The sequence below is a fragment of the Pelophylax lessonae genome (genome assembly GCF_965119305.1).
Source record: "Pelophylax lessonae genome assembly, chromosome: 1".
Taxonomy (NCBI): domain Eukaryota; kingdom Metazoa; phylum Chordata; class Amphibia; order Anura; family Ranidae; genus Pelophylax; species Pelophylax lessonae.
In genome coordinates, this window is record NC_138768.1 from 248,067,628 (window position 1) to 248,084,908 (window position 17,281).

Below are 17,281 nucleotides of genomic sequence, written 5' to 3' on the forward strand. Positions count from 1 at the left end.
ATGCCAAAATAAAAATAGACAATGTAAATATATGACAATACTAAATGAATTAATAAAATTTATAAAAGGTGTTGGTTCCGCGAGTGATAATATAAATAATAGTGGATGAATTAAATAATAAATAAATAGGTGATAAATGTGCGGGAAACTATTATGCACGGGATGGGTGTGCAAAAAAACGGTTGATATACAGTGCAACAAAAGGTGATAACAATAAATATATCAAGGTGAATCAAAAATAAATGTGCCAAAAAAATTGGTAAATAAGCAGGTGGATATAAAGGTGCGGGAAGTCTATTTGTGCAACGTGCAAAAAAATTGTTGTGATATTAAATCAATCCATATAATAAAAATGAGTCCATAAAATAGTGGTGATAACAAAAATATATTGGTGATATCAAAAATATAGGTGTACAGGATGTCTTGCGGTGACCCCCAAGGTGGGTGACTGGTGAGTGGTAAAGTGGCCCCTGGTAGAAAGACCTACTCACCAGATGTACCCACCCCACACAGGGGTATAGAGCGGGTACTGAAGAGGTATCTTTTAATCCTGGATCTGTGTAGTAGTTCCCTTCCTAGGGGAGATGTGATATGGAGTCCGGAGTGTCCTAAGTGGGGTCCGGTAGTGAAATATTGTGGTATCCAAAGCCTCGTGGGTAGATCAAGTGTGGCCACTCAAGGCTATATGGATGGAAGGAAAAAAAGGAGCTCGATAGTGTATTATCGTTTTGCTAAAAAGTTTAATGTTAATTCCAGCAGCAAAATGGGTACTCACATATACAATGTGGGAAAACAGCGAGGTATCGGCGTCCCGGAACGCAATGCGTTCCAACCAGAGACCGGAACCGGAAGTGACGTGACGGCGCTGTACGCGTTTCGTCATGTGACGTCTTCTGCGTCTTCCTTAGCGCGGATTTATTTATCCACAAGGTTTAGTGTTACCCAGAAGGTTAGTGTTAGAGTTACTGGGAGGGTAAGTGTGGGGAAAAGGCTTAGGGTTACACAGATGGCTAGTGTTAGAGTTACAGGAAGGGTTAGTTTGAAGGCAAGGTTTAGTGTTAGGGTTACTGGGAGGGTAAGTGTGGGGAAAAGGCTTAGGGTTACACAGATGGCTAGTGTTAGAGTTACAGGAAGGGTTAGTTTGAAGGCAAGGTTTAGTGTTACCCAGAAGATTAGTGTTAGGGTTACAGGGAGGGTTAGTATGAGGGCAAGGCTTAGGGTTACACAGATGGTTAGTGTTAGAGCTACAGGGAAAGATAGTATTAAGATTACAGGGAGATTTAGTTTAAGGGCAAGGCTTAAGGTTACTGGGATGGTTAGGCTTAGGGTTACAGGGAGGACAATTAAAGGAGAAGTATAGCCAAAGCTATTTTTACTATACTTCTTCTATGGATCACAGTAGTGCAGTTCATTCTGCACCCTTGTGATCTGTTTTCAACTGTTTTCACTATATGGTTGGGATCCACCCAAAAGACTGTAACCCTAAGCATTGCTTGCAAACTAACCCTCTCTGTAACCTTAACATTACCCTCCTGTAACCCCATCCTTGCTCTTAAACTACATCTCCCTGCAACCTTAAAAGAGAAGTATGGGATTTTGAAAAACGAAATAAAAAAAAACACATTTGTCCCACCTAGATAGATGCAGCATCGATCCGATGCTACATCTGTCCCCCGCCGGTTCTGCACTGAGAGCTAATCGATCAGCAGGGGCTTGATTACTCAGTTCTCAGTTAGTGTGGGACAGTGTTAGTATTGCATGCTGCACCAGGATCTCAGTGCTGAACTCTACCGGTGCTAAATTAATAGCACTGATGGGTAATGTATCAGGCTTCCATTCGGCAAATGCTCTCGGCCTTTTGGCTAAGATCAAGTGTAGTATCTGTTCTTATCAGTTGGTATGGACCCTGATGGTTAGTATCGGCAGGGGCTGAAATGAACCGGGGCGCTCTGGGCGTAACTGGAGGACCGGGAAGTAGGCACTGTCAGAGAAAGCCGGATGGGTCTGTTGCCTTCTGATTTGAATAGGTCCGCCCCTGTCAGTTTGAAGGGAGCGGGAAAGCCGGTTTCGCCAATTTTCCGGTTAGTACTGCTCCTGGATGTGATTGGTAAGGAATGGCGGATGGTGGTGGGGGAACCTTTCCTCCTGGGTTGAATCTGGCCTTGCAAAAGGCTTGTCCCCAGTTGAAGGCAGGTTCTCCCTAAGCTGTCTAAAATTCTGATGCCTCCTGATGGGATAGGGCTACACTGGGTCTGGCCGGGGGCTGAGACCGAAAAAGCCCGTGGTGTACGTGCCCCTGGGGTGGCAGCCCAGGGGTGCCTCAATTTCACTGGTGAGGGGCAGCTCACCTGAGTTTTTGTGGCACCTTGGTCACTGCACCATCACACTTTTTCTGCACCTGCCTCTTGGGGTGGGCCTTTTGGCCAACACCAGAGGAATTTTTTATTCCTGGCCGGGGGGCCTGCCGAGGTCTAGCACTTAGGCACTACCCAGCACTTCTCCACTTCCCTTTTCCCCACTCTGTTTTTCTTTGTTTGTGTGTTCACGTATGTCCCTTTTTGGTTGTTTTGTCACTGCACGACTTGGATGGCGTAGGTCCTCGGGCCTGCCCTGTAAGTCTTGGGAGGGGGTGGATATGGCCTTTTGGCTTAGTTCGCCCTCCCCCATGGGGTCTCCCTTCGGGGGAGCCCTACCTAGTACTCGTGGTGGGCTGTTTCGGCAGTCCCCCTGAAGAATGGGGTCTGCCCGGCTTCGGCTGGGTGGACCTAAGTGAGTACCTCAGTCCCTGTCAGGAGCTTCGCGCCCCGGGGGATCAGGGTCAGGGCCCTTCCTCTTCGGAGGAGGGCCATGTGTGTACGCCTTGTGCACTTTTTGTGTGTTCACGTGTGCGTGTGTGCACTTTTTTATGCACCGGGTGTAAGTCTTTTGAGTGTGTTTCACACACCACGGGCTTAAAAAAAAATCAGGCTTCCATTCGGCAAATGTGCCTGATGACAGGGTGTAAATCTGTGGTTAAGGACTTTTGCACATCACTTTTGTCACATTTCTGAAACTTTCTGAGCATGCTGAAGGAAAGTCTTGTCATTTCCTTATTGGGCTGTGCAATGCATATACATTGGGGTTTATTTACTAAAGGCAAATCCACTGTGCACTACAAGTGCACTTGGAAGTGCAGTCACTGTAGGTCCGAAGGGGACATGCAAGGAAAATAAAAAGCAGCATTTTTGCTTGCACATGATTTGATGTTAGAAATCAGCAGAGCTTCCCCTCATTTTAGATCTTCCTCTCAGATCTACAGCAGTGCTCTTGTAGTGCACAGTGGATTTGCCTTTAGTAAATTAACATTATTGTGTTCCTGTAGCCCTCACACAAAGACACCTTTTTGGGAAAGCCATGGAAGCCAGTAGAATAAAGTTCATACTTATGTCAGATATGGTTATCCATTGAATGCCTGCATGCACAAAAACTAGGCATGAGTTCACATGTAGATTGTTGCATCTCTCCTCCATTCTGTTTGTGTAATGGTTTCCCCACAACTGCTTGGCTGTTTCTAAATGAATTTTTATATGAGCAAGGCATAAAGATAAAGACCATATGGTGAGTACTACAATGGACAAAGTGCATAGAGTGCTAAAATGTCCATTGATTGGCAATATATTAGCATATCATAAGTCTTTTATACAATCTGAAGAGGATCTTTGTTCGTGCTGATAACATCTTTTTAAAATGCTCTGACATCTTTTTAAAATGTTTTAAAGTGTCTCACAATGCTTTATTATAATTTTAATTATATATGTATTGACCATATTGGTTTATCCATTGGAGGGAGCAATATGGCTGAAGCGATCGGTGTATGGTGTTATGCCGATATCGCTATGTGTGGAGTACCGGCATAGGGAGGTTGTAAACAGCAGGGTCGTCCTTTGCTGACAGTTCCCAGTGTGCAGCGGGCTACGAGCTGATGATCACTTCCTGTGTCTGCGCCACTTCCGGTTTTTCCGGAGGTAGGCGTGCCATGGGCTCCATATTTAACTGGACTGCCGTGCCATATAGCCATGCCCCCGTGAGGAAGTTGGAAATGAGGAAACGCGTCAGGGCGTGGCTATACGGCGTCCACTAGTATCTGTATTTTGATGGGGAAGGAGTTTTCTGGCGTTCGGTGAATGCAGCGGGACCGCGGACCGCACTATCAGCGTACCAGACTCTGAACCTATCAGTATTCTGCTTTTAATGATCTACTAACAAGTGAGTGTGATGTGTACTGTTGTGTGGAAATACATTTTGCAAAACGGTATCACGCTATGGTAGTGCTTTTTGTCTTGTCACCCATACATTGCTTATGAGAGGAGGAGTGCATGCAGTGGCCGAGATTACCAGGAGGAAGTTGGTTTATCCATGCTGTTTTAGCCTATTCCATGAGAGTGGTTAGGCATGGCTTTCTGGTGAGTGCGTTTTTTGGCCATAATCCCAGCACTGGTGGTGGTGATATCTTATGGTGGTCCTGTTATCAGCACGAACAAAGATCCTCTTCAGATTGTAAAAAAGACTTATGATATGCTAATATATTGCCAATCAATGGACATTTGAGCACTCTATGCACTTTACATTAGGAGGGTTCCACCATCCTTGCGCTACTAAAGTTCTATAGAAATACCTTTGGATATATTTCTGTGTTGAATTTTATCTATTTATGATTTTATGTTTGAAGTAGCAGCACATTTTATTTGATTTTATTGTATTTATATCCTGTCAGCGCAGAGGATCACATTAATCCATTGAGAGGTTTTATTCTGTGTTATTTTGTAACTACAATGGACAAGATTCCTAAAGCTGGTCATAGAAATCAGGAATTGATTAGATGAGCATGTGCTATTTGACCATTGCACAGTGGGGTTGATTTACTAGAGGAGTACACCATGTTCACTTTGCAAAAGGAGCGTTTACCTATCTTAGTGAGTAAGGTGCAGTTAAGTGATAATTCATTTTGCAACGAATATCTAATCACCTCCAAGGAAAATTAAAAAGAAACAGGATTTTTGCTTGTACATGATTGAATGATTGAACTCACAGCTTAACTTCATTTGCTAAGCTAAGTAAAAACTCACTTTGCAAAGTGAAAATGCTCTAGTGCTCCTGGACCAGCTAAGCAGGTAGACTGCCCCAAAACAAATGCAAGAGGAAACAATGGAAATCGGCATGGTTTTCTAACCTTAACAATCACTTTGTTCCCAAGAATGTGCTGCTCTTTAGACAACGTCTGTCTTGCTATCTGGCACAAAAAACATGATTAGGTGATTTTCATCCATGGGCACTTTAGGTTTTTCTTTTCTCAGGTAATTACTAGAATTACATTCAATGCTATCGTTTCCAAACTTCTAATGATTGTACACCTAGACCATTTACAATAAAAAATGCTGTTTGAGAAGGGCCTGCTATTTGTATTGAATATTGATACATATTCTTTCTATAAATGTAGCCACTGTCATTTGTTGACTTGCAGATTACTCAATGGTAAAGGTGCCTCAGGCTTTGAGCTTGCCACACTACCGCTTTCCATCTGAAGGACAGTCCTACATTTCTGTTCCTGGTGAAGCATTTCTAAGCAAATGTAAGTTTTATTTTAAGTGTATATATTCTGTCACCTTGTTCTATAATTTATTTTTATTTTATTGAGTTTAAAGGGAAACTCTAATGATTTTAGGGCAATTTTTTTTTTTATTAACTTTTAATAAAGGATACACTTATGATCCTGATTTTACAGTGCACCATGGGTTTAGAAAACAGAAAGCACAGCAGTGGCATTTTCCCTTCAAACTCTCTCCCTAAAACTCTGGAGCTGTAAGATACTGTAAGGGGGTGAGTCACTTCTTTAGCTCATTTAACCACCTCTGGACCAGAAGATTTTCCCCCTTAATGACCAAGCCATATTTTGCGATTTGGCACTGTGTTACTTTAATGGACAATTGCGCAATGCTGTACCCAAATACAATTGATGTCCTTTTTTCCCCCACAAATAGAGCTTTCTTTTGGTGGTATTTGATCACCTCTGCGATTTTTTATTTTTTTTTATAAACAAAAAAAGAGCGACAATTCTGCAAAAAAAAAAACAATATTTTTCACTTTCTGCTATATAACATTCTCAAAAGAAAAAAAATTTAAAAATCTAAATTTTTTTAACATTTTAGGCCAATTTGTTTTCTGCTACATATTTTTGGTAAAAAAAACAATATTTTTCACTTTCTGCTATATAACATTCTCAAAAAAAAAAAAAAAAAAAATTTAAAAATCTAAATTTTTTAACATTTTAGGCCAATTTGTTTTCTGCTACATATTTTTGGTAAACAAAAACCGCAATAAGCATATTTTGATTGGTTTGCTCAAAAGTTATCGCGTCTACTAACTATGGGAAAGATTTATGTCATTTTTATTGTTTGTTTTTTTACTAGTAATGGCAGCGATCTGCGATTTTTTTCAGGACTGCGACATTGCGGTGGAAAGATCAGACCCCTAACTGACATTTTTGACACTTTTGGGGGAACCAGTGACATTACTACAGTAATCAGTGCTAAAAATATGCACTGTTACTGTAATAATGAAACTGGCAGGGAAGGGGTTAAAACTGTGGGTGATCAAGGGGAGTGATTCTTACTGTAAGTGGGCTTGGCTTGTGAAATGAACATAGAGACCTGTGATCCTAAATAGAAGGATCACAGGGACTCTATGATCATTCCAGAGAGAAGAACGGTCAGCTGTGTTAACAACAGCTGACCCTACTTCTCTATCAGCGAGGAGCGATCATGGGTGTCAGGCAGCAATCGGAGCTCCCTGCCCCATGCATCGGAGTCCCCGCTGCTGAGTGGGGGCGGAGCTCGCCAGCAGCGGAGCACCCTTCCCCCCTAGCTGCAGGCGACATAGACCTACGTCGGTTTGCACAGGAGGGCCAGCCTGCTGCAGTAAATATGCGGTGGGCGGTCCGGAACCGGTTAAATATGTAAATAGGTGTTTTTTCAGCAAAGAATAATGTAGTAAACATGTAAAGTGGAGTCTACAGCTCCATCTGCTGGCTGTAAAAGCATGCATATTTGATACTGATTTAAACCTTAATATGTTCCTATACATGAACATATTTACCTAGTGAACAAAGAATGTACTTTTTGAGCTTTGGATTAAAAAAACATTACAAAATACTAAACGCTACCTTTAAGAACTAATCATTGCATAGACTGATGAAGACAGGCTCTTTCAAAACATATCATTACGATAGGGGTATCCCAAATGTTCTGCCACTTTGTTTTCTTTCTGTTCTTTAGCAGTGAGGGCCATTTCACACCGAACGCAGTGGGATGCAGTTGGATGCATTTCGAACTGCACTCCAACTGCATAGACAGCCCAAAATCAAGGTAATCCTATAGGCATAGTTCACATCATTGCAGTGAATGGGCCCTAAAGGTCTCACACATGGCTCAGACATCAATAGCTCACCACACTCAGGGGGAGATTTACTAAAATTGAAGCACCCAGAATCTGGTGCAATTGTGCATGGTAGCCAATCAGCTTCTAACTTTAGCTTGTTCAATTAAGCTTTGACAATAAAACCTGAAAGCTGATTGGTTTCTATGCAGAGCTGCACCAGATTTTGCACTCTCCAGTTTTATTAAATATCCCTCTCAGTAATCTCTGCCAATTTCACAGAATACTTTTGGGAGTTAGGAAAGTGTTATTGTCTTTTCATCATTATAAACTCCAAGACAAGCGACATATAAGGCTCCATGTACACAGGACGTTGTTAAAAGTCCCTTTGAATGCTGGAATTTTTAGGACGTTTGAAACGTCCGTTCGGTCGCGTTTGTACCCGCGTTTAGCGGGCGTTTGCGGGCGATTGCGTTTAGAACCGTTCCTAGAGGTCAAAAAAATTATTCCCCTTTAAAATGGAAAAACGCGAACGCTAAACGCGGGTCATCGCGTTCGGTCGCGTTCGGACGCGTTTTTGCGTTTGAAACGCCGGGAAACACATGTTCGAACGCAAATAATTGCGTTCTAAAAAAAGTCCCTGAACGCAACTGCCTGCAAATGACTGTAAACGACCTGGTGTACATGGACAGATAAGATAAAATGTAGATGGGTTCAGGGGCTTCTAAAAAAAACGCCTAACTGCTCCTAAACGGCCATTTCCAGCGTCCTGTGTACATGGAGCCTTAAACAGACTGGGCAGCTAATGTAACTGCAGAGACAGTATAAACAAAATACAGTATAACAAGTACAATAGAGCATGTGTAAAATGTTTATGCAACTTAACCAGAAAATTATTGCTTTGCCATGTTGAAAGTTTTTCACAAATTGTATTTATCCACTTTTAGTGCTTCTTGCAGTTAGTGGCTCATGAAAGAATCATCTCTCCATTAATATTTAGTGAATTTGCCCACCCAAAGGTGATTCATGTCTTAACTACTTCGCTACCTTTTTGCACATAAAATGCACATTTTAGAACTGAAAATCTTTTAACCTCCCAAGCTGTATATATTTTCTGAAAGCAAAGAACCCGGAGAATAGAATGGTCGCAGTTGATTTTTTTTGTCAATGTTTTAAAATACTTTTTGAGTTCAAATGCACTAAAGTTAATATTAGTGCACACAAGCACATCGTATTTCCCATTTTTATGGTAAAATATAACTTGTTGCAAAAAATAAATACAGGCGGTCCCTGGGCTACAAGCGACTCCTACTTACAAATGAAGGGAGACAACAGGAAGTGAGGAGAAATCTAGCCCAAGGAAGGGAAATTCACTCCTGGAAGAGTTCTCATGGGAAAAAGGTGTCTCCAATCCTTGTTTCCACAACAACTCAAAATTTTCAAAATCCAATTGTCATAGGGAAAGAAAGTGAGGTGAAATCTTCTGAACAGGAGTACAGACAGCAAAACATTAATTACAGGGGTGGTAACCCTTACCTATGCTATCCAAAAACCTAAAAAATATTATTTTGGCTGAGGCTACACGTAAAAAATGTACCTGTTCCAACTTACAAACAAATTCAACTTAAAAATTATATATGTATAGACCCTATCTTGTTTGTAACCCGGGGACTGCCTGTAGATGTCAAACCCTAAAATTGCACATGCTACAACAAAGGCAACACAGTTTGAGATACCCAGAATTCATAGGTGTTGCTTTAAAAGCATTTACAGGTCATTTGTTTAGATTTAACCATGAATGGCACTCACTATGACATTTGTGGTAATATGTAATGTATAGTGCAATTGTTGTTGTATGCATTTTAGTTCTTATGTGTGTGTGTAAAGGGGATGTTAAACCTTTTTTTTTAATATATGTTTTTGTTTGCAATTAACTTTATTGCTTCTGTCCCCCTAGGTGAGAGAACACTGTAATAGCAGGTTCTTTTTATTAAGACATCTGGGGTTTATTAGACCCCTGATGTCTCTCCTTTCCTCCACTGAAGCTAACAGAACAGACCATGCTCCTATAGCATAACTGAACCTAGAAGTGATGTAATACATGTCACTTCAATAATCATTTACTGGAGGGGGGACCATCAAACCGATATTCACTGGTCTCCCTCCGCAACACCTGCCAACAGCTGCCATACCAGTCCTTTGTCTGCCAGTCCTTTTTGGGACAACAGAGCCTGGGATACATGCCTGAAGCATGTACCTTCAGCAGGCTGTGAAAGTGATCAGGCAGCTGAATCACTCCAGCCTGAAAGCCCAGTTAAATAAATTTAACGAGTTACATAGCTAGTCTGGTTGAAAAAGACACAAGTGCATCCAGTTCAACCAAACTGGGTTTGGGTTGTTAAACCCAAAACCAAAAATGTAATATATTGCAGCTCCAATCCCTAGATGTGGTGGGTGCATTCATTTTCTTTTTTAAGGCTCCCCCCCCTTTATTTCACCTGGTGACCCTCTAGTAACACATTTCCTGTCTTAGGTTGTCTATGTTCTGGATGAAGTAGGGAAGCAGACATATTTGGACAACAGCATTGCCAGACTGGACGAGAGGGTAGTGTTAACAGATTTAGATTGACTTAACTAACATAGTGAAACTGAATTCCAGCTAACAGATAAGCACTTACAGCAAACTGTTTTTTGTCCTTTTAAGAATAAAACGTATACATAAATGAATAGAAGCTGACCATTGTAGGCACCCCTGTTTAGTGTTAAATGCTTTTTTCAACCCTCTAACTGCTAATTTGTAGTTTGTTAAAGCACGTTTAAAAATAACAGACTTATTGGCTGGATCACTGGTTGATAAAAGGAAAAAAAGAGAAAGACAATTAATGCAGCCACCACATCTAAGAATTGGTGAGCTACAATTTAACACATTTTTATTTTGTGGTTATACACACTCCTGGCTGCATCTGGGAGTGTATTTGTGGATTTGCTAGAAGTCCTGGGGAAAGGCTTAAGAATGCTTAGAATGCTCTGATGATGTAGATGTGGCTGGAAATGTTAAGTGATTTTATTTACAAGGTTTGAGTGGGACTATGTAATTTGCTAGTTCCCAGAAGAGGTACTTTGTATTTTTTTGGAGTGGAATGGTTGAGAATAAGAAGTGCTTACATTCTCTCTTGTAAGTTTAATTACTTCACTTGGTGTGATGTTTTTTGGGAGCTGCTTCTGAGCAGGGACAGCATGGGAATAGCCTTATAGGTATTTGTTCATGCTCAGGAAAATGACTGACTTTAGTTTGGAGCATACAAATTTGACATTTAGCAGAGTTCCTGGCATCAATTTGACACTGATCCATGTTAGAATCCTCGCTGTGATCTTTGAGGATGTTTATTGTTTTTTTCACTTTGAATGGCCAGCCAACGTTCTAAACCACTCACTGCGCGATGCAACTGATGGTAACTCACTGCCATGTGGTGTGCTCCCCAAAAAGAGGACAGGTGCCTTTTCTTGGTGTATTTGAATCTAGCCTTAAAATTCTTTTACTGCTTTTTATGAAATTCTAAAATTGTAGTGCGCACGGGTGCACTTTAAAGTGGTTGTAAACCCTCACATATACTCAGTGAAGTGAATAGCCTCAGATGATACACAGAGATGAAAAACATCCTTCTACATGAGTTTTTTTTTGTACATCTGCTGTCTTCACCTTTCTACACCCTTTCAAAAGTGCAGATCGTGTAAAAAATCTTTCTTCATCTTTCAGCAGTACATAGGGGTGGGTGGAGAGACTGGACATACACTGTGCGAGAGCTAATTGGAGGAAAGAGACACACACCCCCCTCCACATAGGCAGAAGAACCTGGGAACATACAGAGCTGTATCCTGAATAGACAATTTCCCTGAATATCTCACTCTAAGTATCCTCCCCAACACAAATTTTTAGCTAATGTCATCCCATATGTCAGAGATTTTGTCAGAAGGGGCTCATGCTGATAACAGGATATACAAAAAAGAGGAAACTCCCAAATTGGGACTTTAAGGGCAGACAATGAATAACATAGGGTGTCAATGTAAAAACATAGTATTTATTACATATAAGAATGAAGTTAACAATGCATATCAAAAGATAAAAGCAACATGGTCAACTATTGTTGAAAGTGCAACTATAGCACAGGTTTAATCAGGGTGACAAAGAGGGTACCAGGATATGATATCCACCCCAAAAAGCTCACACTGATATATTCATGTTCATATCCAACATGTTTCGGAAAATCATCAATTCCTTCTTCAGGGAATAAATCTGAACATAATACTTGGGTCTATAAGGTATAAAATACAAATATCAGTACAAATATTATACAATAAATCTCCCACATATCCATACAGTTACAATAGCAGGTAAATTATACTCACATTGATATATGCACATTCACAAACATAAAAGGGATTTATGAGGCCCCAGATATCTATATCACCATGAATACAGTGCAGGATAGAGCCCTCAATATGGAGTTGGCTGAGTGTAGACCGTACACAAATCAATACAAATTGTATAAATAATAGGGGACTCAATGTCGAGCAAAAGAATCTCCAGGTCACAGCTGTAAAAAAAAGCCCTCAAGGATCGCAAGGTTGCCAAAAGGTTCTATGAATTGCAAAATATATAAATAAATAAGTAAATGTGGCAGACAAACCGCCGCTAGTGGCACAGCTAACCAGCATAAGGTTTGCTGTCGGCAAGGTACATACTTACATGCTTTTGATGGTAGAGAGGACACAGGTATACGACAGATAGCCCACCTGGTGGGAGCTTCCACGTGGTCGCCATATATACTCACCTGACAATTACCTGAAATGGCAGACAGGTGAGGGAAGGGGAATGGTAGAGGAGCGGGAATTTTTTGACAAGATAGAGCCCCATCCCCTCCTCCATCCTCCAAAAAGATGTAGGTAAGCTGATCTCTATGTGAACATGGAAAGTTGTGTCCATGCAGTGCTGCATCAGAGAAATATCGGCTGCGATCCCCGGCCCAGTGGCCTCCGGCAGCGCCGCATGCTGATAACAGAGGAACGGAGCACCAGAGAGAAACAACATTTAGAGCTTTGGGGAGATTTAAGTAAACACTACAGATATATGTGCTTAGTTCAAATTTCTTGAATGGGGTTTACACCACTTTAACTAAGAAGAGTTTTTGAAATAAAAATGACCTGTAGATATATTATTTTCTTTTTTTAATATCCCGAAATCTGACTCTTTAGTTGCAGGCCAACAAATTTGACATTTTACAACATTTCTAGGAATTGGACATCAATCAGTTTAAACTTTTTGAATTAATGCTGATTCCACTTTAATTTTAAAATAACGTGGCAAATGGAGTAGAGATTTTTTTAAGGAGAGACATAGGTTTTAGTTACATTTCTACTGAAAATATGAACCTTAATTTTGTTGGAATTGAGAATAATTTTCCTGAATTCCTGGAAATGTCAGCTTTTTTTGTACTTAGGTATTTAAAATGATAGGTAACAAGTTCTGCAGAGTACTTTTGTAAAGAGCATATTTTCAATTTAAAATGTACCTATTTTTTTTTAGGAAATCTGATAATTTTACGTTTTTGTTTCAATTGCTGATGTTCTTTGCATCTTCAGTAAAATACAAATTATACGTTAAGAATGCTTAAAAAATGTTCTTCTGTCACTATACAATATTCAATGATGTGGTGCTTCCCAGCAGTGAAAAAGTAATTTAAATAATTTATATCTCTTTGCGCTGCGGAACTTGATCTATCTTTTTTAAACCTAACCTTTTCTTCATCAGAAGGGCAATGAATTTGTTGAAAGAAAAGATGGCTCTTTTTTCTCTTTCCATTAAATCACCATGCCTAGCAGGCCACTGTGGCAGTGATGTATTTAAAATAAGGTGCCATTATGTTTGCATTTTGTGCCATCAGTCTCTGATTCATGATGGTTTCTTTACACTTTGAATGAACTCAAAGCTTGTCATCCAGAAATCACTAGGCAGCTGCATAGTCAACGCCAATGGGAAGATGAGGTGATATTCAAAGAAGACAGTAAACTGAATCTGACCGACTGGAATAAAGTTAGGACACAATTAGGATTTGCATAGTACATGGCCAAAATATTATATCTATGAGTGTAAAGAAATTACAGTGTGGTAATAATTTAAATGGACAGGTTGGAATGGATAAATGTTCTCTGTAACGTGCTTGGAGACATATTGATATTATGCACATTAATTAGGTTGGATTCCAAATAAAAAATGAACGTACTGAACTTATCGGCAATAGGGAATTTTTAAAGCGGAGTTCCGGCCTCATTTTCTTCTTCTCTGATTCCTGTAGGGAAAAGCATGTTAAAAAAGAATTGGACATTAATTATTTTTTTTTGGGGTCACTTACCTTATTTTAGGTGCCGACTTCCTGCTTCTGCGGCCGCGGCCCCGGACTTCACTTCCGGTTTCGAATTGCATCCTGGGAGATGTGTGTCATCCATCCCAGGATGCAATGGGACTGGCCAGCCGCTACTCTGATTGCCGATTGCAATCTACAGCGCATGCGTGAGATTGCGATCGGCATTCTGGGTAGCCAGAAACCAGGAAGAGGGACACAGCGGGGGACACAGCGGCTTCAGACACCCACACCAGAGATGGCCGCACTCTTCAATCAATTTTAAAGGTAAGATTTTATCTATATTCATTTACTATACTCTACTGTAATGTGGGAATGGTATTAGTGTAATTGGCGATTACATAAGATAAGGGGTGTATTTTTATCTCAAAAATGTTTTTTTGGCCGGAACTCCGCTTTAAGGATAGTCAGTGCAGAATAACTTCACCTCTCAAATCTCTCATATCTCCATTAGCGCTTTTTCAAAGCAGTAAGTATATTGCTTGTGACCACTGTCATGTTGCCAGTATTAAAAACATAAGGACAAACAGTGAGGTTAGAATGCCAAGCATTAGCGTATTATCCTTTGTCCCATAACTGCAAGTATTTTTCACATGCTTAGTGTCACACATGTTAGTACATATACTGCGGCAGGTCGGCTCTGTCCCACGAAACGACGTACCTTTACGTCGCTTTGCGGGACCGCAAGTGGGGGCACGCGCGCCCATTCGCGACAGGGGAAGCTGATCTGTGGGTCTGGCGGCCGAGATTGCCCCCGGGCACCCGCGATCGCTCCTCGTGGAGACAGAACGGTGGTCTGCCGCTGTAAACACGGCAGACCGCTGTTCTGACAGCAATGAACACAGGGCTCCTCTGTTCCTCCTATTTCGGAACACAGGTCTCTGTGTTCATTCCATAAGTACATCCCCCACACAGTTAGGAAGCACTCACTAGGGACACATCTAACCCTTTGATCGCCCCTGTTAACTCCCTTCACTGCCATTGTCATTAGTACAGTACCAGTGCATATTTTTAGCACTGATTACTGTAGTAATGTCCCCCCAAAAGTGTCAAAAATGTCAGTTAGGTGTCTGATCTGTCTGCCGCAATGTTACAGTCCAGCTAAAAATCGCTGATCGCCACCATTACTTGTAAAAAAAAAAATAGATAAATAAAAATGACATAAATCTTTCCCCTAGTTTGTAGACGCGATAACTTTTGCGCAAACCAATCAATGTACATTTTTCGGGATTTTTTTACTAAAAATATGTAGCAGAATACATATTGTCCTAAAATGATGAAGAAAATTCGATTTTTACATTTTTTTATTGGGAATGTTATATAGCAGAAAATGAAAAATATTGCTTTTTTTTTTCAGAATCGTCGCTCTTTTTTGTTTATAGCACAAAAAATATAAAATCGCAGAGGTAATCAAATACCACCAAAAGAAAGCTCTATTTGTGGGAAAAAAAGGACATTAAATTTATTTGGGTACAGTGTCGCATGACCGCGCATTTGTCAGTTAAAATAACACAGTGGCAAATCGCAAAAAATGGCCTGATCATTAAGGGGGAAAATCTTCCGGTCCAGAAGTGGTTAAAACTGATGGTAACTGTTTTTGCTTATCTAATGAGTGACCAAAGGAAGAAGTGACTGCTGAAATTCTTTTTCTGTAGTCACCTCTCTTCCCCCAGTCTGATGTACTGGAAAATGGGGGAAAAAAATCATATTGATAAGGGCTTCCCTACTATCTTACTTCATACTTACATACTTACATATTCACAGTGTTAGATGGAAATCACTGTGCTGTGCAGGGAATTACCTGAAACAAATATAAAGATTAATTCGGAAATGTACAAATGTATTTATTTGTTTAATGCATAACTGGAATATTTTATTTTTATTTTTTTTTATATTTGCCTGGCATTCCAAATCAATTGTTTTGTGTCCAATCCTATAAACTAATAGAGGAAAAATAAATCTTAAGTTAAATCAAAAGAAAATTACAAAAAGAGAAATTACTTCTCTCTACCATATTCCTCAGTGCAGATAACTATTAGTTGCCCGATCATCCTGCTTTTTTTTTTTGTACCTCAACCCTGATTGATTTAAGTACCAATATTTCTATTTTTATTCTCCTTTTTATACTGAAAGTGTTACTAAACCCACAGCAGTTAAAACAGTGTGTATATGCAGTAAAGCATGTTTGTTATACTCACTGTGGAACCTAAGGGGTTATTCCTTCACATTGTGTAATAAGGCTGTTTGATCCTATCTTCTCTGATCCTCACCTTCTTTTACTGTCCCCAATCCATCACTTGATAGAACAAAGCCCTAGGAGGCACTCTGCGCATGCTCAGTTTGGTGAGTAATGCTAAAGAGTTTTTTTTTTGGGGGGGGGGGGGGTGCATGTGATCAGCAGAGGACCAATCAGCACTGTCCAGAGAGAGGGTCAGGGTTCCTGCAGCTTCTCATAGGACAGTGGGAGGAGAATGAAAGCTCCTATAAGTTTTAACCAGACACTGATAGAAGTCATAAGATTGCTATATACTGCTGATGAGAAAAGATATTTAGCAGTTTGCATTTCCATCTTCTGTGTACTGTGGGAGACCAGATATAGTGAATGCAGGCTCCGGGGTTTAGTAGTACTTTAAAGAGGAGTTCCAGGTGTGGTATATTTTTACTTAGTTATACTGGTTCCACCTGGACCAATATAATGATGTAAATACCATACCTGCCCGATGCCCCCATAAGCTGGAAATCATTGAAGTAGACACCACTACTTCAGTGATCTTCACTTGCTCCTGTGCTGAGCTCCTGGCATGATGCATTGTGAACACAGGAGATAGGAGATCAGCCATTTAGCACAGATGTCATTCAAAGAATGCCTTGCATTTTCTCAATGAATGTAAAGCAATCTCTGATTGGATGAGGTGAAGAGGTGGGTGGTGACGGGAGCAGGACCCAGTAGCAACTGGAAATCACTGGAGCAGGGGTATTCACTTTAGTGATTTCAATCTTCCAGGGGCATTGGTTAGGTATGGTAGATGCATAGTTATGTTGGTCCAAGCTGGACCACTGTAACTATGCAAAAATTATACCATGCCTGAACAAGCTGGAGTTAGAAGCCAATTGGCTCCAGATTCTGTCTGCTCTAGTTTTATTAAATTCTCTCCATAATTCTGTGCGGTATTATCGTGCCTTGCCATCCATAAAGTTACAGTATGAAAGACTGACAAAAAAATTGAAGTTTAGCAGAAACCCTTTTACTATGCATAATTCCTTTATAAAACACAATTAGGGGCATACTCCTAAGAAGAAATGCATAGCTCCCAACTGCCCCTGTTTTCGAGGGACTGTCCCTGATTTGGAGCAATGTCCCTCTGTCCCTTATTCCTCCTCCTTTGTCCCTCATTTTGGTCTGATCTATATAGTTCTATATAGTTGTATATAAAATGCACTATTTACCATTC

At 40.5% G+C, this 17,281-nt stretch overlaps 1 protein-coding gene across 1 annotated transcript in view; it reads left to right on the forward strand.

Moving 5' to 3' along the window:
* Positions 1-17,281, forward strand: part of ADGRD1 (adhesion G protein-coupled receptor D1) — an 897,745-nt gene that overhangs the window by 156,116 nt on the left and 724,348 nt on the right. Inside the window, exon 11 of the mRNA XM_082270985.1 lies at positions 5,501-5,608. Coding sequence (XP_082127111.1) covers positions 5,501-5,608 — 108 coding nt within the window. The remainder of the gene's footprint in view (positions 1-5,500; positions 5,609-17,281) is intronic.